General features: G+C 45.9%; 1 protein-coding gene across 1 annotated transcript in view; it reads right to left on the reverse strand.

The window, feature by feature from the left end:
• The window catches only part of znf106a (zinc finger protein 106a), an 82,196-nt gene that overhangs the window by 17,834 nt on the left and 36,686 nt on the right, over positions 1-27,676 (reverse strand). The window contains exons 7-18 of the mRNA XM_068039718.1: positions 26,602-26,671; positions 25,184-25,338; positions 24,269-24,329; positions 23,293-23,661; positions 17,525-18,323; positions 13,635-13,690; positions 13,388-13,533; positions 11,201-11,335; positions 10,038-10,154; positions 3,903-4,094; positions 3,150-3,212; positions 1,394-1,513 (exon numbers count right to left, since the gene is read on the reverse strand). Of these exons, the coding sequence (XP_067895819.1) occupies positions 1,394-1,513; positions 3,150-3,212; positions 3,903-4,094; positions 10,038-10,154; positions 11,201-11,335; positions 13,388-13,533; positions 13,635-13,690; positions 17,525-18,323; positions 23,293-23,661; positions 24,269-24,329; positions 25,184-25,338; positions 26,602-26,671 (2,283 nt within the window). The remainder of the gene's footprint in view (positions 1-1,393; positions 1,514-3,149; positions 3,213-3,902; positions 4,095-10,037; positions 10,155-11,200; positions 11,336-13,387; positions 13,534-13,634; positions 13,691-17,524; positions 18,324-23,292; positions 23,662-24,268; positions 24,330-25,183; positions 25,339-26,601; positions 26,672-27,676) is intronic.

Genomic DNA, 27,676 nt, shown 5'->3' on the forward strand with positions numbered 1-27,676 from the left:
ATCCTCTGGAGTTTAGAAGAATGAGAGGTGATCTCATTCAAACATACAAAATCCTTACAGGGCTCGACAAGGCTGATGCAGGAAGGATGTTTCCCCTGGCTCGGGAGTCCAGAAACAGGGGACACAGTCTCAGAATAAGGGGCAGGCCATTTAGGACTGAGATGAGGAGGAATTTCTTCACTCAGAGGGTGGTGACTTGGTGACTCTTTGGAATTCTCTACCCCAGAGGGCTGTGGAGGCTCAGTGATTGAGTATGTTCAAGACTGAGATTGACAGATTTCTACATATTAAAAACATGGAGGGTTGGGGGATAGTGCAGAAAAACGGTGTTGAAATAGATCAGCCATGATCTCATTGAATGGCGGAATGGAGTCGAAGGGCTGAATGACCTACTCCTGCTCCTATTTCTTATGTTATGTCATATGTCCACAGATCCCTGAAGGTGGCTCGACAGGTAGATAAGGTGGTCAAGGCGGCATACGGGATAATTGCCTTTATTAGCTGAGGCACAGAACACAAGAGCTGGGAGGTTATGCTGGAACTGTATAAAACGCCAGTTCGGCCACAGCTGGAGTACTGCGTGCAGCTCTGGTCACCACACAATAGGAAAGATGCAATTGTGATTGCATGAGCCGGGATACAGAGGAGATTTACAAAGGTGTTGCCTGGACTGGAGAACTTTAGTTATGAGGAAAGATTGGATAGGCTGGGGTTGTTTTCTTTGGAACAGAGGAGGCTGAAGGGAGACCTAACTCAAATGTATAAATGAGGGGTCTACAATAGAATGGATAGGAAGGCCCTGCTCTCCTTGGTTGAGGGGTTCCTAACCAGGAGGCAGCGATTTGGAATAGCAAGTAGGAGGTTGAGAGGGGATTCAAGGGAAATGTTTTCACCCAGTGTATGGTGGGGATCTGGAACTCATAACATTTAAAAATAACTTGGATGTGCACTTGAAGTGCCCTAACCTACAAGGCCACAGACCAAGAACTGGAAAGTGGGATTTGGCTGGACGGCTACTTACTGGCTGCGCAAGACACGATGGGCCAAATGGCCTCCTTACATGTTGCAAATTTCTACAAATGTATACGCAGATACGAATGTTAATGCTCTTTAACAGTCAAATCTAACATCACATCATCAGCATTAATTTCAGAGCCTCAAATATGAGGGAGCCATGGCCAGGAGCTGAGGCAGGACCCACAGACTGCGGTCAGTACAGGTGACAGACCTGTACCCCAGTGTTATACAGTGACAGACCTGTACCCCACCAGTACTGTACCCCAGTGAGATGCAGCGACAGGTCTTGCCCGCTCCCCTCCTCCTGTGTGATGCAGCGTCAGACCTGTACCCCCATGTTACACAGTGACAGACCTGTACACACCACCTGGCTTACCTGCAGCTCGTAAACTCGCACCAGTTTGTCCAAGCAGGCAGTTACCATCACCTTGCCCAGGATGTTTACGACTGTCACAGCGTGACTGTGACCTTTGTAGATCCGCACTAGTTCTCCGGTCTCCGAGAAAAGAAAGGGCAAGAGATTGTCAGTTCGCTTCTGAATGAGAGCTAAGCAGAACCACCTCCAGTAACCTATGAACGCCTGAAGCCTTAATTCAATGAACGAGCTCCACTTCCACATGGACATTTGCTCCTCTCCCTCTCCTAAGCCTGTTGACTTTCGCTGGTTACAGGTCCACAGACCACAACACCTCAGTCAAGCAGCTATTCTTCACTGACATGTCGAAATGATCAGGTGTTGGCAGGATATTGGATCGCAGCCAGCCCAACCTTGTTCTCAACCAATACATGCACACATGCAGGACACTAGATGTCAGCTATGGCTCAGCGGGAGCACTCTGACTTGAGTCAGATGGTTGTGGGTTCAAGTTCCACGGCAGAGACTTAGAAATATATGGAAACATAGGACATTTACCCCACTACAATGTCATTTGACCCACTGTGTCCCCGCTGGCCGAGAAAGAGCTATTCAGCCTAATCCCACCTTTCCAGCTCTTAGTCTCTAGCTCTGTCGTTTACAGCACTTCAAGCACATATCCAAATATTTAAATGCAATGAGGGTTCCTGCTCTTCTTCGAAAGAGTACCATGGAATCTTTTACGTCACCTGAGGGGGCAGATGGAGCCTCAGTTTAACGTCTCATCTAAAAGACTGCAACTCCGACAGTGCAGCACTCCCTCCGTACTGCACTGAAGTGTCAGCTCTGATTTTTGTGCTCAAGGCCTGGAGTGGGACTTGAACTCTGAACCTTCAGATTCCGAGGTTAGAGTGCTACCAACAGAACAACAGCTGACCATCACAGATCCCATGACACCATTCATCCTATGTAACAGATATCATGGCACTATTTCTAACAACAAGGGAGTTTTCCTTGGCATTCTGGGCCAATTTTCATCCTCAACGAACATTACTAAAAAAAAAATGAATACCTGGTCATCACAATGCTGGTTGTGGGTGCTATAGAAATGCACACCTTTCATAATCCAGCAAGATGCTGGAACTCAGCCTTTGCACAGATATATTTTGGTTCATGTTCCAATTTTCAAATTTGAAGAAAAAGGGACCAAGCAGAATTTAAATAATTTTGCGATAATGTTTGCATTTGAATTGAATGGTTTGGCCCCTCTCAGACATGTCGTCAGATGAAAGACAACATATCAAAAATAAGCAGGAATATTCCCTGAGCAATGCTAGTTTTAAACACGTGTACAATGTCAGAAATACAGGTCAAGTACAATCACAGATGAAATTTGGTCACATCCCTTTCTTAGTTCAATGCTGCCGAGTTAATTTGCATCACCGCTGCCCAGCTAAGGTCTGCTAACTCTGCAGAGGCCGGAAATCAACCTGGAGCTTTCCGGTTATCAGTAACTCAAGATTTGACTGTGCACTGAGCCACTGTAGGAGCTACTATGTGACAGTGCTTGTTACCACAGAATGGAGTCTAACTAGCATCTCCAAACAAGACTCATTTACTCTCACCTTGGGGGCTATTTCAACAGGTCGGAAAGACCATGAGAAAACACAAAGCAACATTTATGCGACAAGATTTCTAAGTAACCTGGATAATGCAGAATTGATCCATTAAACAAAGGTTAAGGAATGAGTATTCGAATTCTAAAAGCAACACTTACATGGATGTTGTGAGCATGTACAGACTGGTCACTGGAACCACTGAAAACCAAATCATTTATCACCTAAAAACATTAAAAAAAAACATCACTCCCGTCTCCAGACAGAGAAGGCTTGCAACACCACCTCTCCCCCTGCACTGTCTCCAGACAGACAGCAACCCCCCCCCCCCCCACCGTCTCCAGACACTGACGGCACGCCCCCTACCCCTCACCCCGTTTCCAGACGCTGACGGCACGCCCCCTACCCCGTCTCCAGACACAGACAGCAGCTTCCCCCCCCCCCACCGTCTCCAGACGCTGACGGCATGCCCCCTACCCCTCACCCCGTCTCCAGACACAGACAGCACCCCCCCCCCCCACCGTCTCCAGACACTGATGGCACGCCCCCTCATTCCCATCTCACCATACCCCACCCGTTAGCATCATCGTTTCCTCCTCCTTCCACCCTGACCCACCACCACCCCGATCCTGCACGCGGCACTCTCCTCCTTCCCGTCGCCATCTCCTCCTCCTCTCCCTGCAACCCTCCCCCCACTCCTGGCGTGGCATTCCCATTGTCATGGTTTCCTCCTCCCCCCCACATAGCACCCCCATCTCTCTCCCACGCACATGCGGCATTCCAATCTCCCCACACCCGCACCGCACTCCCGTTTCTCTCCCCCACCCCCGTTTCTCTCCCCCACCCAACACACAGGACTCCCACCTCCCCATTTGCACACCACGCCCTGGCATCCAATAGTTGGCCAGGTATACCTTCATGCACAGGACAGTCTTGGTGTGACCTTCCAGTGTCCTGAGCAATAACCCATTCCTGGCATCCCGAACGCTGATGGTGCAATCATACGATCCTACCAGCAGCAGTCTGCGGGCTCCCTCCTGCGCTGTTGCCAAACAGCTAACTGCTCGTGGACCGTGACAGTCAAATACATCCAGCTGTTTGTTACTCTGGGAAAAGAGGAATGGGACAAAATACTCAGAACTCCCCATGCTCACCCCATTGAAGGTCACTGCCCACGTTTAGCCAATTCTAGAATCACAGAAACAAACCAATCCACCCTCAAGACTGCCCCCCTGGTGTTTCTCTCCAAGGGTCACCTAATCTTGCTCACTTTCCGTATTATTCAATATTCCCCATTTCTCAGCAACTATCTACTAACTGGGAACTATCAGAAGGGCAAGACAAGGCCTTGGTGAAAGAGCGGGGTAGAAGTCAAGACTTTAAAATAGTGTTGAGGATTGGGTGGGAAATGAGGCACAGGTGAGTGAAGGTGGGAATGTAAATACAGGTTAAGCAAGGTCAATAAAAAGTTGGCAATGCAAATGGAATAGGCTATGATAAAGACAACCCCTGGCTTTTGCAACCAGAGGTATAGAATACAGAAACAATGCAACAGCTTCTCTAAGGCAATTAGGGATGGGTAATAAATGTTGGCCTAGCCAGCGGCGCCCACATCCCATGAATGAATAACAAAAAGCAGCTTAAAGCTTGTACAAGATCGCTTAGGCCAAAATGGAGCAGGATGTGCTGTTCTGGGTCTCCACTGTAGGGCGTATCATATTCTACTGATTACTATTTAAGAGCGCTGTTTTGCCTAAATCCCCACAATGTTTACCTGGCCCTTCACCCTCCATTTTAATGTTCCTTTGACTGCTATCCTCTCTTCTGCTCTCCCTGATCTGGTTCCCATCTATCACTCTACCTCAGCCTACCTTCTGCTAGCACTGCATTTTTGACTCCGAGATCATTTTGGTTAATAAGGAAATGACAGACTTGTTAAATTAATCCTTTATTTCTGTTGTCACAGTGGAGGAACAAGAGAAAATGCCAACATGACAAGGGAACCTAAAGTAAGTCAAGGAGAGGATCTTAGTGCATTTAATACAAGTTTTTAAAAATGTAATGAATAAAATGGGACTTTAGACAAATCTCCAAAACCTGATGGTTTCCACCCCATGGTAAGAAGTGTGAAAATTGCAGATGTGTTGGTCATAATTTTCCAAAGCTCTTTAGAGTTTGGAATTGTGCCTTTGGTTTGGAAAGTTACAAGTGTCACTCCATTATTTGACAGTGAAACAAGGAAATTATAGACATGTCAGCTTAACATCGTGTGGAAGTTACTGACTGAAAGGTATCATCAGTGGACTGAGCACATGTTCAGGTATTAGTTGATCAGAGAGTGTCACAGCATGGATTTATAAATGCAATTTTTTTCAGAAGGCATTTGATAAGGTGCCGCACAAAAGGTTAATACACAAGGTAAGATCACATGGGTTAGGGGTAATTTATTAGCTTGGATAGGGGATTGGCTAACCAACAGAAAACAGAGATAAATGGGTCCTTTTCTGGTAGGCAAGATGTAATAGTGGGGTGCCACAGGGTTCGGTCCTCGGGCCCCAACTATTTGCAATCTATATTAATGACTTGGATGCAGGGATAGAAGGTACTATAGCCAAATTTGCAGATGACACTAAAATAGGTGGGATAGTAAGTTGTATTAAAGAAATAAGAAACGTACAAATGGATATGGATAGGTTAGGTGAATGGGCCAAAATTTGACAGATGGAGTTTAACATGGATAAGTGTGAGGTTATCCATTTTGATCAGAAGAATAGAAAGGCAAATTATCTAAATGGAGAGAAACTTCAGAGTGCTTCAGTGCAGAGGGATCTGGGTGCCCTCATGCAATAATTGCAGAAAACTAGTATGCAGGTGCAGCAGGTAATAAGGATAGCAAATGGAATTTTGGCATTTATTACTAAAAAAACAACAGTATAAAAGTAGGGAAGTGTTGCTGCAACTGTACAAGGCATTAGTGAGACCGCATCTGGAGTACTGCGTACAGTTATATTCCCCTTACTTGAGGAGGGACGTAGTTGCATTGGAGGCAGTTCAGAGGAGGTTCACTAGGTTGATTCCAGGGATGAGGGGTTTGTCTTGTGAAGAGAGATTGAGCAGTTTAGGCCTTTACTCTCTAGAGTTTAGAAGAATGAGAGGAGATCTAATTGAGGTATACAAGATGATTAAGGGGATTGACAAAGTAGACGTAGACAGGATGTTCCTCTTGTGCGGCAATCTAGGATGAGAGATCATAGTTTTAGGATAAGTGGTAGCAGATTTAAAACAGAGATGCGGAGAAATTACTTCTCTCAAAGGGTCGTGAGTCCATGGATGTCGCGACACTGAGTAAATTTAAGGAGATAGACAGATTTCTAATTAGTAATGGGTTGAAGTGTTATAGAGAACGGGCAGGAAAGGGGAGTTGAGGCAGAGATGAGATCAGCCATGATCCTATTGAATGGTGGGGCAGGCTCGAGGGGCTGAACTGCCTACTCCTGCTCCTAGTTCTTATGCTCTTATGGTGGATTGTGTATGGTTGTCGTCTATAGGGATCTCCAGAAGCATTTGATCAGGTTCCACATAACAGATTAGCAAAAAAACTAAAGGCACACAGAACTGTAAGTAACCTGACCATCCAACCTCCTTCCCTGACATCATAAACAGTCCCCTCTCACCTTACGAACTGCTGCTATCATCGCTCGTATAAAGCCCCACCCTGGTCTCTGCTGCCATTGTCAATAATTACTAGATTTCTTTCCTCGCTTAGTTCTCCGTGTATTGCTGTCTTCTGGTTCTGTGCCTACCTCTCCTGGAACTCAGTTCAAAACCCTCCAATCAGCTTCTGCTCTTTCCACAGCACCAAAAAGGAGCCAATCAAACTCAAACACCCACCTCTGTAACTGCGACTGGGGTGCATTAGCCTTCCTCATCTTCCCTAACCCCTCAGCAACTTTTAACAGTCATCCATCCTCTCACAACACCTCTCCTCTCCTGTGCAGCTGGGTGGGACTTCCCTTGCCGGGTTCCATTCTTATCTATCCAATCGTAACCAAAGAATTTCCAGTAATGGCTTTTCCTCCTGCTCCCACAAGGTTACCTCTCGAGTACTTCGAGGATCTATCCTTGAACCCCTCCTCTTTCTGATCTCAATGCTGAGCAGCATCACCCACAAATAAGGGGTCAGCTTCCAAATATATGCTGATGACGCCCAACTCTGCCAACTGTCCCAAAAAAATCACTGCTTCTATGTTGTCATACTTATTGTTTGACATCCAGACTTGGATGAGCTGTGAATTCCTCAAGCTAGCTAAGTTCGATTGGGTAAATAGACTAAAAGGTATGCTGGTACATAAACAATGGGAAACATTTTTTTAAAAATTCAAAAGATTCAACAAAAATGCATTCCATTAAAAAACTCAGCAAGAAATATCCATTTGTGGCTTACTCAGGAAGTTAAGTATGGTATTAGATTAAAAGAAGAAACTTATAATGTTGCAAAGAATAGTACTAAGCCTGAGGATTGGGAATATTTTAGAAACCAGCAAAGGGCCACCAAAAAGTTAATTAGACGAAAAATAGATTAGATTAAACTAGCCAGGAATATAAAAAAACAGATTGTAAGAGCTTTTACAACTACATAAAAAGGAGAGCAGCTAAAGTAAACCTTTGTCCCCTAAAGGCAGTGACAGGAGAAATTATCAGGGCAAATGAGAAAATGGCAGAGAAGTTGAACAAATATTTTGTCTGTCTTCACAGCAGAAGACACAAATTGCACAGCAGAAATAGAGGGTAACCCCCCCAAGTGGCTAATAAGAGTGAGGAACTTAAGTTAATTAACATCAGAGAAAAAGCTTTGGAGAAACTTAAGGGACTACAAGGCGACAAACCCCCAGGACGTGATGGCCTAGGCCAGGGGTTCTAAAAGAGATAGCTGCAGAGATAGTGGAAGCACTAGTTATGATTTTCCAAAATTCCCTAGATTCTCAAACAGTCCCAGAAAATTGGAAGTTAGCAAATGTAACACCTCTACTCAAGATAGGAGGGAGAGAGAAAACAGGGAACTACAGGCCATTTAGCCTGACATCAGTTGTCAGGGAAGTGCTGGAATATATTAAGGGAAGTCTTAATAATGCACTAAGAAAATCATAGTATATCAGGAAAAGTCAACATGGTTTTACAAAAAGAAAATAGCGTTTGACAAATTTATTAAGAGTTTTTTGACGATGTAACTAGTAGGGTAGATAAAGGGGAACCAGTAGATGTAGTATATCTGGATTTCCAAAAGGCATTTGACGAGGTGCTACACGAAAGGTTAATAGGCAAGATAAGGGCTCATAGAGTTGGGGTAATATAATAGCATGGATAAAGGATTGGTTAGCAGACAGGAAGCAAAGAGTAGGCATAAATGGGGCATTTTCAAATTGGCAGGCTGTGACTACTGGAGTGCTGCAAGGATCAGTGCTGAGGCCTCAGCTATTTACAATATATATTAATGACTTAGATGAACAGACCAAGAGCAATGTATCCAAGTTCACTGATGGTACAAAGATAGGTGGAAATGCAAGCTGTGGGGAGGTACAGCAAGCAATTAGGAAGGCAAATGCCACGTTGGCCTTTATTGCAAGAGGATTAGAGTACACGAATAAAGAAATCTTGCTACAATTGTAGCTTTGGTGAGACCCAACCTAGAACACGGTGCAGTTTTGGTCTCTATATTTAAGGAAGGATACACTTGCATTGGAGGCAGTACAGCAAAGGTTCACTAAATTGGTCTCTGGGATGAGAGTTGTCTTATGATCAGACGCTGAGTAAATTGGGTCTATACTCTTATGAGGTTGAGGTGATTTCATTGAAACTGACAGGATTCTGAAGGGGCTTGACAAGGTAGACACAGAGGTTGTTTCCACTGGCTGGCGAATCAAAAGCAAGGAGCACAGTCACAGGATAAGGGGACTATCATTTAGGACTGAGATGGGGAGAAATTTATTCACTCAATCTTTGGAATTCCCTACCCCAGAGGGTACTGGATGTTCCATGAAGGCTGGGAGAAACAGATTTTTGGTTTCTCAGGGAATCGAGGGTTATGGGGTATAGACAGGAAAATGGAGTTGAAGCCCATGATCATATTGAATGATGGAGCATGCTCGATAGGCCATATGGTCTATACTCTTGCTCCTATTTCTTATGTTTCTACATCCTTCGTACAGTGAGAAGCCTAGAATTGGACCCAATACTCCAGTTGATGTCGAACCAGTGTTTTATAAAGGTTCACCGTAACTTCAGGACTTGTATAAATGCGAACTGTATTGCAAGTTTAAACCCTCATGCAATTCTCTTTTTCCCTTCTGTTTCCACAAAGCCCACCCACTGTTTCCCTCTGCCTCAACAACACCTTGTATTTATACAGCACCTTCAACATCATAAAATGCTGCAAGGCACTTCACAGAAGAAGCATAATCAGACTAATACTGACACCAGGCAAAAACCAGATATTCGGACAGGTAACCAAAAACTTGGTCAAGAGATAATTTTAAGGAACGCCTGAAAGGAGGAAAACGAGGTGGAGTGGTTTAGGGAGGGAATTTCAGAGCTTAAGGCTGAGGCAACTGAAGGCACAGCCACCAATGGTGCAGTGATTAAAATCGGGGATGCACAAGAGGCCAGAATTAGAGGAGCGCAGAGATGAGTCCTGTGGGACTGGAGGAGATGAAAGAGATAGGGAGGGGCGAGGCCATGAAAGGATTTGAAAACAAGGATGAGAATTTTAAATCGAGTCATTACCAGAATGGGAGCCCAATGTAAGTCAGTGAGCACAGGGGTGATGGGTGAACAGGACCTGGTGCGAGGTATGATATTGCAGCAAAGTTTTGGATACCTCAAGTTCACTGAGTGGGAGCAAACAGGATGCGGCTCAGAGAACATTAATAATTATTCCTTTAAAAATCTTCCACTTGAGAGGACAATAGACTAGGGAGGGCATCCGAGTGGAGGATATACTGGTGAATGTATCCGAGTGGAGGATATACTGGTGAATGTATCCGAGTACTTACCTTAACACTGAAGGTAAACACAGTGCCATTGGCCAGCCCAATGTACAGGATACGCCATCGACTGTGCAAGCTCAGCACCCGGTCTGACAACGTGAACTGGTCCAGGCGCATTTTGCTCTGTTTCAAAAGAAAGCAGAGTTTGCAAAGGATCTGAGTACAAGGTCCAGCAATTACAGCAGGGCCAAACACCACTTGAGCCGTCCATTAATGGTCAGGCAACAGTACACAAAGGAGCTGCCTCTCCTGTCCCCCAAACAAGTGCAATCTGACATAATGTGCACCCCATTACGCCTGAAAGACACATATGAATACAGTCAAACAGCTGTGCCTAGAGCTCACCAATTTCATCATGCCTCCCTTCTCCCTCAGCTCTGAGACTGGGCAGCCTGTGTTGGCAGTACCTTTAATCACAGATCCTAAGAACTCCACATGGCCACTCTCAGTAGCAGGAAGGTGACTGATTTCCCTTGCTCAGTGCAGGGCACTGAAAACACTACCCAGTAGGGAGTGAAGTAGGCAAATCCTCCTGGTCTCTGCAGCTCATTTCCTTTCAACCTCAGGTAGAGCAGTTCACCAGACTAGATGCTTCTGCCCACAAGGTACAGGAGGTGGCTGCCAGCTCTGCCTCTCTGCGTGAGCACAATGCTTTTCAATCAATGTGAACACTTTACACATTAGTCCGCTGTTTGCATAGACTACGCTCATATTTCCATGAGTATAAAAGATTAAGGGGTGATATAATTCAGATATTTTAGATGATTAAAGGAGTTAAGGAAAGAGACTGGTGGGTAAGTCCAGAACAAGGGGGCATAACCTTAAAATTAGAGCTAGGTCATTGAGGGGTGATATCAGGAATCACTTCTTCAAAGGGTAGTGGAAATCTGGAATACTCGCCCCGCAAAAAGCTGTCGAGGCTGCGAGTGAATGGAAAATTTCAGAACTGAGATTGAAACATTTTTGTTCAACATTAAGGAAGCTGCAGTAGGTAAATGGGCGTGGAGGTAGAAATCAAACGTGAGCTAATTGAATAGAACAGGCTTGAGGGCCGGAATGGCTCCTCCTCCTGTTGCCATGGTGCAGAACGGCCTCCTCCTGTTCCAATGTTTTCTTTTGGTGTTAATGAGACCAGGTTGATGGATCCATAATGTGCTGTTTTGACCCACCTTCACATCGTAGCATCGCACAGTGTGGTCACTGGATCCCGTATATAGACACACCATTTTCCCTTGCAGGTGGACGATCAGCAAGCAGTTCACCTTTGTACCGTGACCCTCGAAGACACCTACACATTTCCGACTCTGAAACAATGCAAACACAAAGCCTGGTATCAATGCCGTGTTTAACCACGCGTTTAGGAGGAGAAACAAGTCAGGGCTTCACAAGGAAACAGCAGGATGAAAGCACCAGTCATTTCCTTCATAATGCTCAATGGTAAAATGTCTGACCTGTAAAACACAAAGCAGTGACTGGCTACTGCTGCATCGTTGACAGGTCCTGAACCTCTGGATCAGCTCTCAGGCTGGCCTGGAGCGTTAGCTCCCACGGCAGTAAACACTGGAGTAGAGAGAGATTACAGCACAGCAGGTGGCCATTTGGTCCATTGTGCCTGTGCCAGCTCTCTGTTGGAGCAATCCCACTGCCCCACACTCTTTCCACAGTCCTCTATTATTCTTTGCCTCAAATATCTATCCAATTTTCCCTTAAAAAGATGCTATAGTGTCTGCAACAAACATTCCCTGTAGCAGGAGCACCCCAAGCTTCAACAATTCTTATGTAAAGAAATCGCACCTACCTACCTCCTCTCCTCTGTGATAATTTTCATGCAATGACTGCTCTATTCCAAATAGTCAGGCAGTGAAGGATAGAACCGGAGCCCAATCTTTACACACTTATAAGCTTCTGTTTTACAGTGATACACATTACAAACATGCACCTCCAAACCCAACACCCACAGTTTCAATCTACTCCTACATGTAGCACTAGTGAATCACCAGTTCATGCCCACCACCTGAATACAACACTCAATTAATAAACAATTAACAATGACCTCTCATCACTGACTCAACCAGAGGAAAGAGTCCTTCCCTATTCATTGTCAGAACTGTTCATTGTTTTAAAAACCTCCAGGAACTCTCCCCTTCACTTTCTCTGCTCCTGTGGAAAGTCTCGATGTCTCATGTTTCTCTTCAAAACTACGGTTTCCCATCCCTGGCATCATCCTGGTGAATCTACTGCTTTCTATGGTTTTAATGTCCTGTCTGTGATGGGGCACCCAGAACTGCGTCTAGCACTCCAACTGTGGCAAAATCACTGCTTCGTCTAAATTCAATCACTTCTTTACTCCATTTATAGAACCTAAATTGTTGTTGGTCTTTTTATGCTTTACCTACTCGCGCATTCAAGGAATTATACATTTGAACCCCCGAGGTCATCCACAACCTTCACTATCTTTCCATTGAGCAAATACAATTCCTTTGTTTTTCTCCTCACACTACTCCACATTAAATTATACCTACTCCTATCTGCCCATTCCACTGATCTGCCAAGCAGCCTTTTACAGTCTTCCTTGATGTTTGTCAAACCTCATACTTTCGTATTGTTATCGATCTATATTATAGATACATATACAGGTAGCTGACTCTTCACTGCCTCTGAAATGGCCTAGCAAGGCATGCAATTAAGGGCAACTAGGGATGGGCAATGAATACTGGTTTTATGAGTGAAGCCCAAATCCCATGAAGGAATATAAAAACATACCTATCTTTTCAGGGTGTTTATAAAATTCTCATGCAACTTTAAACTTTAATAACTTTGGATACACACATGGTAGAAGCAAACTTCATTTTTTAATGTTAATGTTGTGTTAATGTGCTTCATTTTATTGAGGATGATGAAACTGCAGAGTAGACAGTAGGTGAACTGTGTTATGGTTAGCAGAACTGATGTCCATCATATTCAAAAAGGGCAAAGGAGTTTTTCCATATAGGAAGAACACAAAGGAAAGATGATGAAGAATACGTACAAGACATTGGGTCGGCCACAGTTGGAGGATGGCTTGAAGTATTGGGTTAGCCCATTATTTGAATGGTACAGGAGCCGAGGAAAGGCTGCAATGAGGTTCAACAATCCAGTTGCATCAACAATTAGTTAGACGCAACTTATTGCTCCCTTCTTCACAGCCAAAAATCAATCATTTGCAGCCATCATGGGAAAAGGACAAAACTGTGGAATAAGGTCCCCAAAACGTTGGCAACCAGAATTCCATTTAAACAAAAAGATGAATTATTTGGTCAGTCTCCACAGTCCAGACAAATACAGATAGACGACTGGAATCTCTCGACTGCTCTTACCGTAAGATTATAGGCGCGCACAGTTTTATCAGCAGAGCAGGTGTAGAGATGGCCATTGTATATCTGCATGGCATTCACAGCTGCCTGGTGAGCCTCAAAGGCTCCCTCGGTGGGATCTTCCTCTTCCCCGCCATCAGAGGACACTTCTAAGAAGAGAGACATATCAGCGGTAACACAGAGAAACACACATCTGTTCCTCAAACTATCACGACTAAGCTCTCAAGCCTCCTATTTTATAATTTGATACCTGATGTGTTCCTTGATCCTTTCAGTGATGACACAGGAGTCTGAGTCTCAGCCACACTGTTTAAAAACAGAAAATGAAGATGGCACATTGGTATGGTGGACATATGCTGTCACATTGTATTACACAGAACAGACAGTGCAGAATAGGGGTCTCTGCCGGTGTTTACTCTCTGCATGACCCTCCTCCTACCCTACTTCATCTCAGCCTATCTACATAGTACGTTATACTTTATATCAGCCATGGCTCAGGGTTAGCACTCTTGTCTCTGAATCAGAAATCTGCGGGTTCAAGTCTCACTCCAGAGACTTCAGCACATAATCCAGATGGAAACTCCAGTGCAGTACTGAGGGAATGCTGCACTGTTAGAGTTGTCTTCTTTCAGTTTAGCTGATAAACTCAGGTCCCATCTACCCTCTCAGGTGAATGTAAAAGATCCCATGGCAGTATTAAAAGATGAGCAGGGCAGCTCTCCTGGTGACCTGGCCAATATTTATTTAACCCTCAACCACCATCATTCTCTCATTAAAATAAAAGCAAAATCCTGCGGATGCTGGAAATCTGAAATAAAAACAAGAAATGCTGGAAATACTCAGCAGGTCTGGCAGCATCTGTGAAGAGAGAAGCAGAGTTAACGTTTCAGGTCAGTGATCCTTCAGAACTAGCAGATATTAGAAATGTGAAAGGTTTTAAGCAAGTAAAGCAGGGATGGGGCAAGAGATAACAAAGGAGAAGGTACAGCTAGGACAAGGTCACAGAGAATAACTGACCAGGAGGTCGTGGAGCAAAGGGAAACAATATGTTAATACTGTGTTGAAAGACAACGCATTAGTACAGATAGGATGTTAATGGAATGAAAACTGAACAGCCACAAGCACAAACATGAAAAAACTGAACAAACTAAGATCAAAAAAAATTAAAAAAATAACTAAAAATAGAAGTAAAATGGGGGGGCCCCATCATGCTGTGAAATTATTGAACTCAATGTTCAGTCTGGCAGGCAATAGTGTGCCTAATTGGAAAATGAGATGCTGTTCCTCGAGCTTGCGTTGATGTTCACTGGAACACTGCAGCAATCCCAGGACAGAGATGTGGGCATGAGAGCAGTGGGGAGTGTTGAAATGGCAAACAACCGGAAGCTCGGGGTCATGCTTTCGGTTTGAGCGGAAGTGTTCCGCAAAGAGGTTGTCCAGTCTGCGTTTGGTCTCCCCAATGTAGAGGAGACCACACTGTGAGCAGCGAATACAGTATACGACATTGAAAGAAGCACAAGTAAATCACTGCTTCACCTGAAAGGAATGTTTGGGGACTAAGATAGTGAGGAGAGAGGAGGTAAATGGGCAGGTATTAACAACTCCTGCGATTGCAGGGGAAGGTGCCGTGGGAAGGGGACGAGGTGGTGGGAGTAATGGAGGAGTGGACCAGGGTGTCACGGAGGGAACGATCCCTTTGGAATGCTGACAGGGGAAGGGAGGGGAAGATGCCTTTGGTAGTGGCTCATTCTCATTTCTGATTGTGTAAATTTGTTAGCGTACAAATTGGCTGCTGCGTTTCCCTGCATTACAACAGTAACAACACTTCAAAAGTATTTCATTGAGACATCGTGAGGTTGTGAAAGGTACTATATAAATGCAAGTTCATTCTTCCTTGTAGCGTTCCTCGTTCTAGGGTGATGAAAATGAATCAGTGTGTCACGCTCGCTAAGGCACTGACTGCTACTGGGTGCAATTCTACAGGCCCGAGGTGCCTGGCAGTGCTGCAGCTGTACAGTCATAGAATCATAGAAAAGCTACGGCATCAGAAGGAGGCCATTCAGCCCATCGTGTCTGCCCGACAAAAAAACTAGCTGCCCAATCTAATCCCACTTTCCAGCACCTGGTCCATAGTCTTGCAGGTTACAGCATTTCAAGTACATGTCCAGGTACCTTTTTTAAGAGAGTTTCTACCACCACTACTGTTCCAGGCAGTGAATTCCAGACACCCACCACCCTCTGGGTGAAAAGGTTTTCCTCATGTCCTCTCTAATCCTTCTACCAATCACCTTAAATCTGTGCCCCCAGGTAATTGACCTCTCCTCTAGGGGAAACAGGTCCTTCCTGTCTACTCTATCTAGGCCCCTCATAATTTTGTACACCTCAATTAAGTCACCCTCAGCCTCCTCTGTTCCAAGGAAAACAACCGTAGCCTGTCCAATCTTTCCTCATAGCTGCAACTTTCAAGCCCTGGCAACATTCTTGTAAATCTCCTCTGTACTCTCTCCAGAGCAATTATGTCCTTCCTGTAATGTGGTGACCAGAACTGTACACAATACTCAAGCTGTGACCTAACCAGTGTTTTATACAGTTCCAGCATTACATCCCTGCTTTTGTATTCTATATCTCGGCCAATAAAAGAAAGCATTCCATATGCCTTCTTTACCACTCCCTCTACCTGTCCTGCCACCGTCAGGGACCTGTGGACATGCACTCCAAGGTCTCTCATTTCTTCTACCCCTCTTAATATCCTCCTGTTTACTGTTTATTCCCTTGCTTTGTTTGCCCTCCCCAAATGCATTACCTAACACTTCTCCAGATTGAATTATATTTGCCATTTTTCCACCCACTCATCCAAACCAGTGATATCATTTTGGAATCTACAGCTATCCTCCTCACTATCAACTACACGGCCAATTTTTGTGTCATCTGCAAATTTCCCAATCATGCCTCTCACATTTAAGTCCCAAATCATCAATATATACCACAAACAAGAAGGCACCCAACACTGAGCCCTGTGGAATGCCACTGGAAACAGCTTCCCATTCGCAAAAACATCCATCGATCACTCCCCTTTGCTTCCTGTCATTGAGCCAATTTTGGATCTAACTTGCCACTTTGCCCTGTATCCCATGGGCTTTCATTTTTCTGACCAGTCTGCCATGTGGGACCTTGTCAAATGCCTTACCAAAATCCATGTAGACTACATCCACTGCACTACCCTTATTAATCCTCCTTGTTACTTCCTCAAAAAACTCAATCAAGTTAGTAAGACACGACCTTCCCTTAACAAATCCATGCTATTGCTGATTAATCCGTGCCTTTCTAAGTGGTAGTTTATCCTGTCTCTCAGAATTGATTCTAATAATGTACCCACCACCGAGGTCAGACTGACCTGCCTGTAATTATTTGGTCTTTCCCTCGCATCCTTTTTAAATGATGGTACAACATTTGCAGACCTCCAAACCTCCGGTACCTCGCCTGTATCCAGAGACGATTTGAAGATGATCTTCAGAGCATCTGCTATTTCCTCCCAGGCATCCTTCAACAACCTGGGATACAACCCATTCGGCTCTGGCGGTTTACCCACTTTCAAGGATGTCCGACCCTCTAGTATTTCCTCTCTCATTATGCTTATCATATCTAATACTTCACACTCCTCTTTTACTACAATGTCCGCATCAGCCCTCTCCTTTGTGAGGCCAGACTGCAGGACACTGCTTGATGTCACAACTGAGCGCAACTGTATCCACTCAATTTGGCAGCAGCCGAGACTGGCTGTAGTCTGCTCAGGCGGAACGTGTATTTAGATAGCACCCTTAAATGTAGTAAAACTTCTCAAGGTGCTGCATAGAAGCCTTACAGAACAACATATGATTTCGAGGGACTGAAGGAGATATTCAGAAAAGTAACCAAAAGCTGGGTCAAAGAGGTAGGTTTTCCAGAGTTTAGGGCCTAGACAGCTGAAGGCCCACCCACCAATGGTGGAGCAATTAAAATCACGCGGCCAAAATCGGAAGAGTACACATATCTCGGAAGAGAATATAGAGACAGGGAAAGGCGAAACCATGGATGATTTGAACACTACGATGAGGATTTTCTGATTGCTGGGCCCATCCTACAAACTGCCATGAATCTCACCTCTTGGTGACGCCTTTGGTGCAGCTTGTCCCCATCTCACTGGTTGAAGTCACCTCATCGTAACCCGCTTTGGGTTGGTCAGTGGCGCATCGACCTGCGATTAACTGCTCCCCCTTGGAGGGGCTGTCAGGCTGCTCATCAGCCGATTCCAGAGACTCAATGGCGACCACCTCTAACTGGGGTTTGGTGACTTCCACCAACTCCACGGAGAAATCACTGTCTGTGGAGGCACTCGCCATTTCACTCTCCCCTTTCGGTCGGCCCTTTTCCTTGGAGACAGAGGTGCCCTCTGACCCTCTGTGGGTCGAGGTCGTGACTTTTGCCTTGGGCATCCTTTTGTTTTTCAGCTTACGAGGGGGCCGGAAATGCTCACTGTCTTGCTCCGTGTCGCTGTTGTCACCTGCTTGCTCCACCCGAGGCGACTTCTTCTTCCTGAATTTCTTCTTCTTCCCACCTTTGCTCTCCGAGGGGGTCAAAGATAACTCGACCACCTGATCACTCGCCCGGCTCTTGCGCTCCTTCTCAGGAAACCTTGGATCCTTCTGGCACCTGCTGGCTGGCAATGGGTTGGGTTTCCCTGGTACGGCAAATAACTCTCTCTGCTGTAGCATCCCTGTCTCACCCCCTGATCGCAGGCTTAATGCAGGGGGAGCGACGCTGCAAACTTCCTCAGACCTGTCTCTGGTGCGGTCCGTGGCCACACCCATTGCCCCACAGACCAGTGGTGTGAAGCCCTCGGTCAAGTGCTGGAGAGAGTGTGGTAATGTGATGATAGGGAACCCTGTAGATGTGGTTTCGCCTGCAGGAAAAAAATTGATGCATCTATTAGCCAAAATGGGCCAAATTCAGATTCATCAAACAGCAACTTGCTTTATACAAAACCTTACACACCCGCAGGACGGCCCAAAGCGTTTCACTGCCAATGAAGAACTTATGACATAGTCACTGTTGCAATTCAGGAATTGCGGCAGCCAAATTGCACAGAGCAAACTCCCACAAATAGTAATGTGAAAATGGCCAGATAACCTGCAGTGGTGTTGGTTGAGGGATTAATATTGGCAAGAACTCACTTGCTCTTCTTCCAATAGTGCCATGGGATCTTTTACATCCACCAGAGGGGGCAACGGGGCCCTCGGTTTAATGTCTCATCTGAAAGACATCATGACGATTGTACCATTGAGTCCTCCCCTCAGACCCAACCTTCTCTTTGCTCCCTCCAATAACTTATATTTATATAGTGCTTTTAACGTAATAAAACATCCCAAGGCACTTCACAGGAGCATTATAACACATATGACACCCAGCCATGAGGAGATATTAGGTCAGATCTCCAAAAGCTTGGTCAATGAAGTAGTGTTTTAAGGAGTAAAGTAAAGAGGTGGAGAGGTTTTTTATTTATTTTTAAATTTTTATTTAGAGATACAACACTGAAACAGGCCCTTCGGCCCACCGAGTCTGTGCCGACCATCAACCACCCATTTATACTAATGCTACATTAATCCCATATTCCTACCCCATCCCCACCTTTCCTCAATTCCCCTACCACCGACCTATACTAGGGGCAATTTATAATGGCCAATTTACCTATCACCCTGCAAGTCTTTGGCTGTGGGAGGAAACCGGAGCACCCGGCGAAAACCCACGCGGTCACAGGGAGAACTTGCAAACTCCACACAGGCAGTACCCAGAATTGAACCCGGGTCACTGGAGCTGTGAGGCTGCAGTGCTAACCGCTGTGCCGCCCTGGGAAGAAATTCCAGAGCTTAGGTCCTAGGCAGCTGAAGGCATGGCCATCAATGGTGGAGCGATTAAAGTCAGGAATACTCAAGAAGCCAGAATTAGATGAGTGCAATATCTTGGAGGGTTACGGAGTTGGAGGGGTTTACAGATAGGGAGGGGCGAGGTCATGGAGGGATTCGAAAACAAGGATGAAAATTTTTAAATCAAGACGTTGCCTGACCAGAAGCCATCGGTTAGTGAGCACAGGGGTGATAGGGGAACAGAACTTGGTGCGAGTCAAAATATGGACAGTAGTTTTGGATGACTTCAGGAGGGTAGGATGTGGGAGATCAGCCAGGAGTATGTTGGAATAGTCAAGCCTAGAGGTAATGAAAGCATGAATGAGGGTTTCAGCAACAGAAGAGCTGAGACAGGGGCAAAGTCAGATGATGCTATGAAGATGGAAATATGCAGTCTTAGTGATGGCACAATATGTGGTCAGAAGGTCATCTTGGGGTCAAATGTGACACAAAGGCTGCAAATAGTCTGGTTCAGTCTCAGGCAGTTGCCAAGGACAAGAATGGAGTCAGTGGCTAGGGAATGGAGTTTGGAGCAGGGACCGAAAACAATGGCTTCAGTCTTCCCAATATTTAATTGGAGGAAATTTCTGCTCATCTACTACTGGATGTCGGATAAGCAGTCCAACAGTTTAGCAACAGCAGAAGAGTCGAGAAAGCTAGTGTTGAGGTAGAGCTGGGTAAAGGCCTGCCACCCGACCCGAACCCGTGAGATGTGTCGGGTTCGGGTCAGGTCAGGTTGCACTTCCGGGTCCGGCATTCAGGGTCAGGTCGGGCCAGATTGGACACGCTCTATCACAAGCTCAGGTAAGTGACTTTAAATTTACTTTTTGGACTTTAAAGGTGGTTTTGTTACAGTTATTTTAAGCTTGTGCAGGTAAGGAACAAAGTGAAAAACGAAAAGGTAGGTTAACTGATTGTCGGGTCGAGCGCGGGAAAAAAATGGAAGGACTTGGACTGGATCGGGTCTCATTTGCATACCCGAGGAGGCCTTTAGAGTCAGAGTTATACAGCACAGAAACAGGCCCTTTGGCCCATCATGTCTGTGCCAGCCATCAAGCACCTCTCTATTCTAATCCCATTTTCCAGCACTTGGCCCGTAGAGCTGGGTGTCATTAGCATATATAAGAATGGAATCAGGTGAAAGCAGTTCCACCCAGCTGGATGACAGTAGAGGGGTACTGGAGGACGGTGCGGTCAACTGTGTCAAAGGCTGCAGACAGGTTGAGAAGGATGAGGAGGAATAGTTTACCCTTGTCACAGTCACACAGGATGTCATTTGTGACTTTGATAAGAGCTGTTTCAGTACTATAGCAGGGGTGGCAACCTGATCGGAGGGATTCAAGGATCGAGTTCCGGGAAAGATGGACATAGATTTGGGAAGTGCAACATGTTCACGGACTTTGGAAAGGTAAGGGAGTTGGAGATGACACTGTAGTTTGCAATGACGATGGGGTAAAGGGTTTCTTTTCCTGAGGAGAGGGCTGTTGATGGCAGATTTAAAAGGAGAGGGGGTCAACAGCTGAAGAGAGAGAACAGTGAACAATATCGGCTAACATGGAGAGGAGGAAGGGAAGTTGGGTGGTCAGCAGTTTATTGGAATAGGATCGAGGGAGAAGGAGGTGGGTCTCATGGACAAGATGAGTTCAGAAGGGGCATGAGGGGAGATAGGAGAGAAACTACAGAAAGATGCGAGTTCAGGGCTAGGGCAGGGGGGAACTTTAGAGGAAGTTTGGCCAGGTGGGCTAGTGGAAGGGAGAGATGCGGCGGAGGCAGCTGATCAGATGGTCTCAATCTTAGTGACGAAAGAAATCCATGAGCCCCTCACATTTATTATTGGAGATGAGGGTGGAGGAGACTTGCAGTAGAGGAAAAGCCGGGTGTTACTTTTGCATTCCAGGATGAGCCTGGAATGGTGAGCAGTTTTAGCAGACAACAGCAGGACCTGATAGTGTTTTAAGTGGTCCAGCCAGATCTGGCAGTGGATGGCTAAACTAGTTGTCTGCCACATCCTTTCAAGTCTACTTCGCTGGGACTTAAGGGAGTGGGGATGTGGGCCGTACTGGAGGAATGGCCAAGGAGAGAGAGTGAAATGGTTTTATCAGGGAGTAGGACAAAGGTGGAGGTGAGTGTGCAGTTGAGCGCTGAAACGTTGTTGCGAATGGAAAGCCAAAGCTAGATAGTTGGGATTTTGAAAGTGCAGCTGGAAGTGAATTGAAGGATAGTTTTTTTTCCAGGGATAAATACAGGAGGTGGTAGGGTTGGGGTGTGGAAGGGGGATATGGGTAGAGAGCGATACAAGGAAGTGATCAGAGATAGGCTTATCTGTGATTGAAATGATGGGACTAGCATGACCACATGAGATGGCAAAGTCAAGGGGATGGGCACAAATACAAATTGGGAAGTTTTCACAGCAGGAGAGATTTAGGGAGGATAACAAGGGTAGGAGGGGTGCTGAACATCAGCCCTGGATACACAGACAAGTACAATTCTTTCTGCCCGAGTTAAGGGTTTACACCCCATTACAACAAATTATCCAGCAATGATGCCACCACTAAGCACATCTTCCCCTCCCCTCCTGTCAGCATTCCAAAGGGGTCGTTCCCTCTGCAACACTATGGTCCACTCCTTCATCGCCCCCGACACCTTGTCTCCTTCCCATGCAATTGCAGGAGGTCTAATACCTGCCCTTTTACCTACTCTCTCCTCACCATCCAAGGCCCCAAACACTCCTTCAGATAAAGAAGCGATTTTCATGCACTACTTTCAATTTAGCATACTGTACTCGCTACTCACTATACGGTCGCCTCTACATTGGGGAGACCAAATGCACACTGGGTGACTGCTTTGTGGAACACCTCCACTTAGTCCACAAGCATAATGCTCAGCTTCTGGTTGCTTGCCCTTTTAATTCACCACTCTGCTCCCATGCCAACATTTCTGTCCATGGTCTGCTGCAGTGTTCCAGTGAAGCTCAATGCAAACTCGAGGAACAGCACCTCATCTCCCAATTAGGCACTCTCCAGCCTTCTGGACTCAACATGAAGTTCAACAATGTCAGAGCATGACTGCTTTTATTTTATTAAACCATGTGCCAGTCTTAAACTGGTTTTTGCTTTTGGACAGAGCAGTTCATTATTCTGCCATTAACACTCTCTCTGGATTAATGCTTTGTCTTGTAATACAACTATTAGCACTCCCTTTGCCCTCTGCCCGATCACACACCTTCCCTTTTGTCCTTCTTTCCCACCACCACCCACTCCCTTTCCACTTGCTCAACGCCTATTACATTTCTAACCTTTGCCTGTTCTGATGAAGGGTCACTGACCTGAAACGTTAACTCTGCTTCTCTCTCCACAGATGCTGCCTGACCCACTGAGCATTTCCAGCATCTGCAGCATTTTGCTTTTACAACAACTTATCTAGTGCTTTTAAAGTAATAAAGCATTGCAAGGTGCTTCAAAGGAGCATAATCAGACAAACATTGACACTGAGCCACATTAGGGCAGGCGACCAAAATCCTGGTCAAAGAAGTAGGTTTTCAGAAGCATCTTAAAATAGAAGAGAGAGGGGTAACGAGGTTTAGGGAAAGAATTCCAGAGCTTGGGGCCCAGGCAACTGAAGGCATGAAAATCACTGGCGGAGTAATGAAAATCGGGGACATTAAACAGAGGCCATACCTGCTCTCTCAAGTGGGCATAAAAGATCCCACAGCACTATTTCATAAAAGCGTAGATGGGAGTTTTCCCCAGTGTCCTGGCCAATATACATCTCTCAACCGACATTACCAACACGGATTATTTGGTCATTTATCACATTTCTGTCTGTGGGAGTTTGCTGTGCACAAATTGGCTGCATTGTTTCCCACATTACATCAGTGACTACACTTTGTATTTGATTGCATTTGCAATGCCCGAGGTTGTGAAAAGTGCAAGTTCTTTCTTTTAACTCCCCCCCCCCCCGGCAGCGTACCTTTGCACTGGGCTCCTGGAAGCACTGACTGTGATGAGGCAGAGATGAGGCTGTCGCTCGGCACGCAGAGGTCCTTCATGTTCTTCTCTATGCCCTTTGGTGAGATGGGCTCCTGTTTAATGTTGGTATCTGGCACGACAGGAAGGGCATTCTCCGCAGGGGTCCGGAAAGCAGAGGCTATTTTGACGCCAGTGTGGGGCTGGGAAATGGTGATGGAGCTGGGACAGGGAGATGGGTTGTTGTTCAGTAAGGGCGAAGACAATGGGGTCTGGAAGTTGAGCTCGGTCGTGCCACCATGCAGCTTGCTATTGCTGCTTCTTTCAGTTGCTGGGCTAAGCGGCAGTCGTTCCCCAATAGGATCATATGATTCTGAATAAGACAAGGAGGAATCAGTCAGAAATGCATCAACCTGATGCCTACAGAATAGAGACACAGGAAACAGTAACTTCAATGTAAACAGGTGAAAGAATCAAACAGCAACGTCTGCCTCTCCCTCCCGCCTGCCTCGCATCCCCCCACCCCCCCACAACTGACACCTCACGCCCTCCACAGCACCGCCCGCCTTTCCCACCCGGCACCACCCGCCTCTCCCTCCCTCCACCCGACACCGGGCGGCACAGTGGCGCAGTGGTTAGCACCGCAGCCTCACAGCTCCAGCGACCCAGATTCAGTTCTGGGTACTGCCTGTGCGGAGTTTGCAAGTTCTCCCCGTGGCCGTGTGGGTTTCTGCCGGGTGCTCCGGTTTCCTCCCACAGCCAAAGACTTGCAGTTGATAGGTAAATTGGCCATTGTAAATTGCCCCTAGTGTAGGTAGGTGGTAGAAGAATTGTGGGGATGTGGTAGGGAATATTGGATTAATGTAGGATTAGTATAAATGGGTGGTTGATGGTCGGCACAGACTCGGTGGGCCGAAGGGCCTGTTTCAGCGCTGTATCTCTCTATGACTGCCCTCCTCGACACAATCTTTGAAACACACCTTGCAGTCCCTGAAGGATTTCGATTCTCTTGCTCCTCAATGTACTCATCTCCAGGGTGATCTGTGCAGAAGACAAAAAGGGTGCAATAAGAAACAGCAACAGCTAATGTTCGCAGAGTGCAGTGACCGCAGAAAACTGAGGAAACTACTGTGGGGAAGTAAACAACAAATATATAAAAGGAATAAAGGATCGAGACCCAGGAGATGGAACCAAACAGGTCAAGGTTTTAAACTTGGACCAAAGAGGAGTTTTTAAAATTCATTTGCAGGATGTGGGCATCGTTGGTAAGGCTTGAATTATTTCCCATCCCTTAAATAAAAGCAAAATACTGCAGATGCTGGAAATCTGAAATAAAAACAAGAAATCCTGGAACCACTCAGCAGGTCTGGCAGCATCTGTGGAAAGAGAAGCAGAGTTAACGTTAACTCTGCTTCTCTTTCCACAGATGCTGCCAGACCTGCTGAGTGGTTCCAGGATTTCTTGTTTTCATTTCCCATCCCTTGTTGCTCTGAGGTGCTGGTGGTGATGACCCTTCTGTAGCAATTGCCACTTCAGAAGGTCTTTAAAGTCAAACATGGAGTGTGAATTGAAATTGTGTGCAGCTCAGACTGAGCATGGGTTGTCAGTAACGAGACATGGAGAGGTGGAAGGATTTAGGCAGGAAGTTCAGAGGATAGACCTGAAGCAGATGTTCGTCTATCACACAAAGTGGGATAACAGCAATGGGGAAAAAGGCAACAGAGAGCTGGCTAGAGTCTGAGCACCAGAGGGTGCGGGGGTGAACACAAGGCAACCGTCAAATATCATATCCCCCATACACCTCTTAGACCATATCAAACATCATATCCTGTTCATTGGTTTAACCCAGAAGCCACCTCCGTTCCATTCCAGCAGTGGTAACATCCTGAAAGTACCTGTTGTTTGAGAACCAACAGCTTCTGAACCTCTATGTAGGCAGCTTGGAGTGCAGCACGTGCCTGCAGCAGGTTACCATCCAACCCTTGCAATGTCTTGTTCAACTCGTCCTCCCGCAGCGAAATGTTCAGCAACTGGTCTACCTGGCTCCTTTCTGGAATCAGATGATTACCCAATATGTCACTGACCAACTTTAACACACCTTACCGAGGACAGCACAGGTAAGAACATAAAACGTTTGAGCCATTTGCTTGGTGTGCAATGGCTCCAATACACTGGGTAACACGAATATTGCTCCCTCTTCTGATGTAGTATTATCTTGGCTTGGAAACTGGGAACTAACTGCTTTGTCACGTTAACTGGGTGGTGTGTCAGTGAGAGACTGGAACTGAGGGGATAGCTCTTTCAGAGAGACAGCACAGGCACAATGGGCCAAATGGCAGCCTTGTATACTGTAAAATTGTGTAGCTCTAAGGCTCGACCTGAACTGTGAGCCTTTCGTTCTCCTTCAGATGCTGACCTGCTGTGTATTGCCCAACAGATCGAGATCTGCACTTGTCATTAGTACAAACTCAAAGTTCTCCGGATGCTGGAAATCTGACATAAAGAGACAATGTGGCAAGACAAACAGTTCACATTTCAGCTCAATGACCTTTAATCAGAACTGGGAAAAAAGTAGAGATGTAAGAGGTTTTCAGCAAGTACTGAGGCAGGGAAATGGGGCAAGGGGAGGGGTCAAAAAAACAAAAGGGAAGGTCTATCATAAGTTGGAAGGGAGGAGAGATTGAATGACAAAGGGATGATGGTGCACGGCAAAAAGGGACGGACATGGGACAAGTAAAGAAGAAGACAGTTCTCGAAGAACTGCAAATGGCAACAGCAGAACCATTAGCAGCATCTGCTGTCCAAAAAAAAAGGGAGCAGAGGTTTTGATCTGCAATTGTTGAACTCAATGGTGAGTCTGGAAGGGTAAAAAGTGCCTAATTCGAAATATGAGGTGTTCCTCAAGTTTCTATTGAGCTTCACTGGAACAGAGCTGGAAGCCCAAGGACAGAAAGGTCTGACGAAAGGTCACAGACCTAAAACGTTAACTCAGCTTCTCTCTCCACAGATGTTGCCCGACCTGCTGAGTATTTCCAGCACTTTGTTTTTATTCTGACAGAAAGGCCAGAGGGGGATGGAGAATTAAAATGGCAAGTGACCGCAAGTTCAGGGTCATGTTTGCGAACTGAATTATTCAGCCAAGCTTGGAGGAGAGCTCCCCATTAACAGATCACACTGGGGAGTGCAGCATGACAGAATCAGATGGCAGCCTGGCCAAATATGTGATGATTTGCATGTACTGGGGCTGTTATACCAGAAACACCAGGATCTGTAAACACCAATCACGAGCAATCCAGAACAGCCATTTACTTACCTCGTTTGTTTTTGATTTTTCTTCTCTTATTCTTCCTTTCTAAACAAGGGACCTCCGGAGACAGAACATCCTACACAAGCAGATAAAGATCAATCATACACAGGCCCTTCAACCCATCGTCCTCCGTACTGTACAGTCTTGCCCAACAGTTAACAGTACCATCTGCTCTCAAAACTAATCTTTACGGATTGGGAGGCCCCAGGACAGACCAAATCTCTGTTGAGTTAGATGATCTGAACCTGGCATTAGGAGTCAGCCTCAATGCCCAATGCAGTGGGAAGGTCGAACACCCAGGGTTCCTGCTCCTGATCACAATCCAGAGACTTTTGTTGGGAAGCGCGCATGAAGTTGAGCAGGGACATGCTCAGGCTTGGCCGAGTTGGGCTGCAAACAAGCCAACTCTCACTGTCTAGGCTGTCAAATGAAGAATGCACAGCAGGAGCAGAGTGACAAGCACCTTCGGAACTTTAAGGGTCAAATAATATTGTAAGGGGCCAGTACTGACAAGTTTTTGATTAAATACATTTATGGGATGTGGGCATCACTGGTCAGGCCAGTTGTTACCGCCAATCGCTCGGTGCCCTGAGGTGAGGGTGTTGGGGCTTCTCGCAGCACTGGTTTCATAGAACCCAGTGGTTACTTCGGACGCCAGTTTAGGGTCAATCACATTGGTGTGGGACTGGAGTCAAATACAGGCCAGACTGGATAAGTGCAGCAGTTTTCCTCTCCTAAAGGGTCATTAGTGAAGCGGTTGGGTTTTTACGACAAACAGACGGCTTCAGGGTTACTCTTACCCCCAGCATTTGAAAGAGATTTTATTTTTCTTTTAAACGGAATTCAAATTCTCAGAATGCCATGGGTGGGATTTGAATTCTCATTCTCTGGATTATTTGTTTAAGTCCCTGGATTACTAGTCAAATAAAATAACCACTATGTTATCTACTTAGATTATGAAGAATATTTGCACCGCAACCGTCACTTTTCCTCAAGACAAGTGCACCGCACAGTGTGACTGGGTATGGATAATGAGGTGGAAACAGACTGAGAGGATGGATGTCAAAAATGGGAAGGTGAA

The sequence above is a fragment of the Heterodontus francisci genome, chromosome 9 (assembly GCF_036365525.1).
Source record: "Heterodontus francisci isolate sHetFra1 chromosome 9, sHetFra1.hap1, whole genome shotgun sequence".
Classification (NCBI taxonomy): domain Eukaryota; kingdom Metazoa; phylum Chordata; class Chondrichthyes; order Heterodontiformes; family Heterodontidae; genus Heterodontus; species Heterodontus francisci.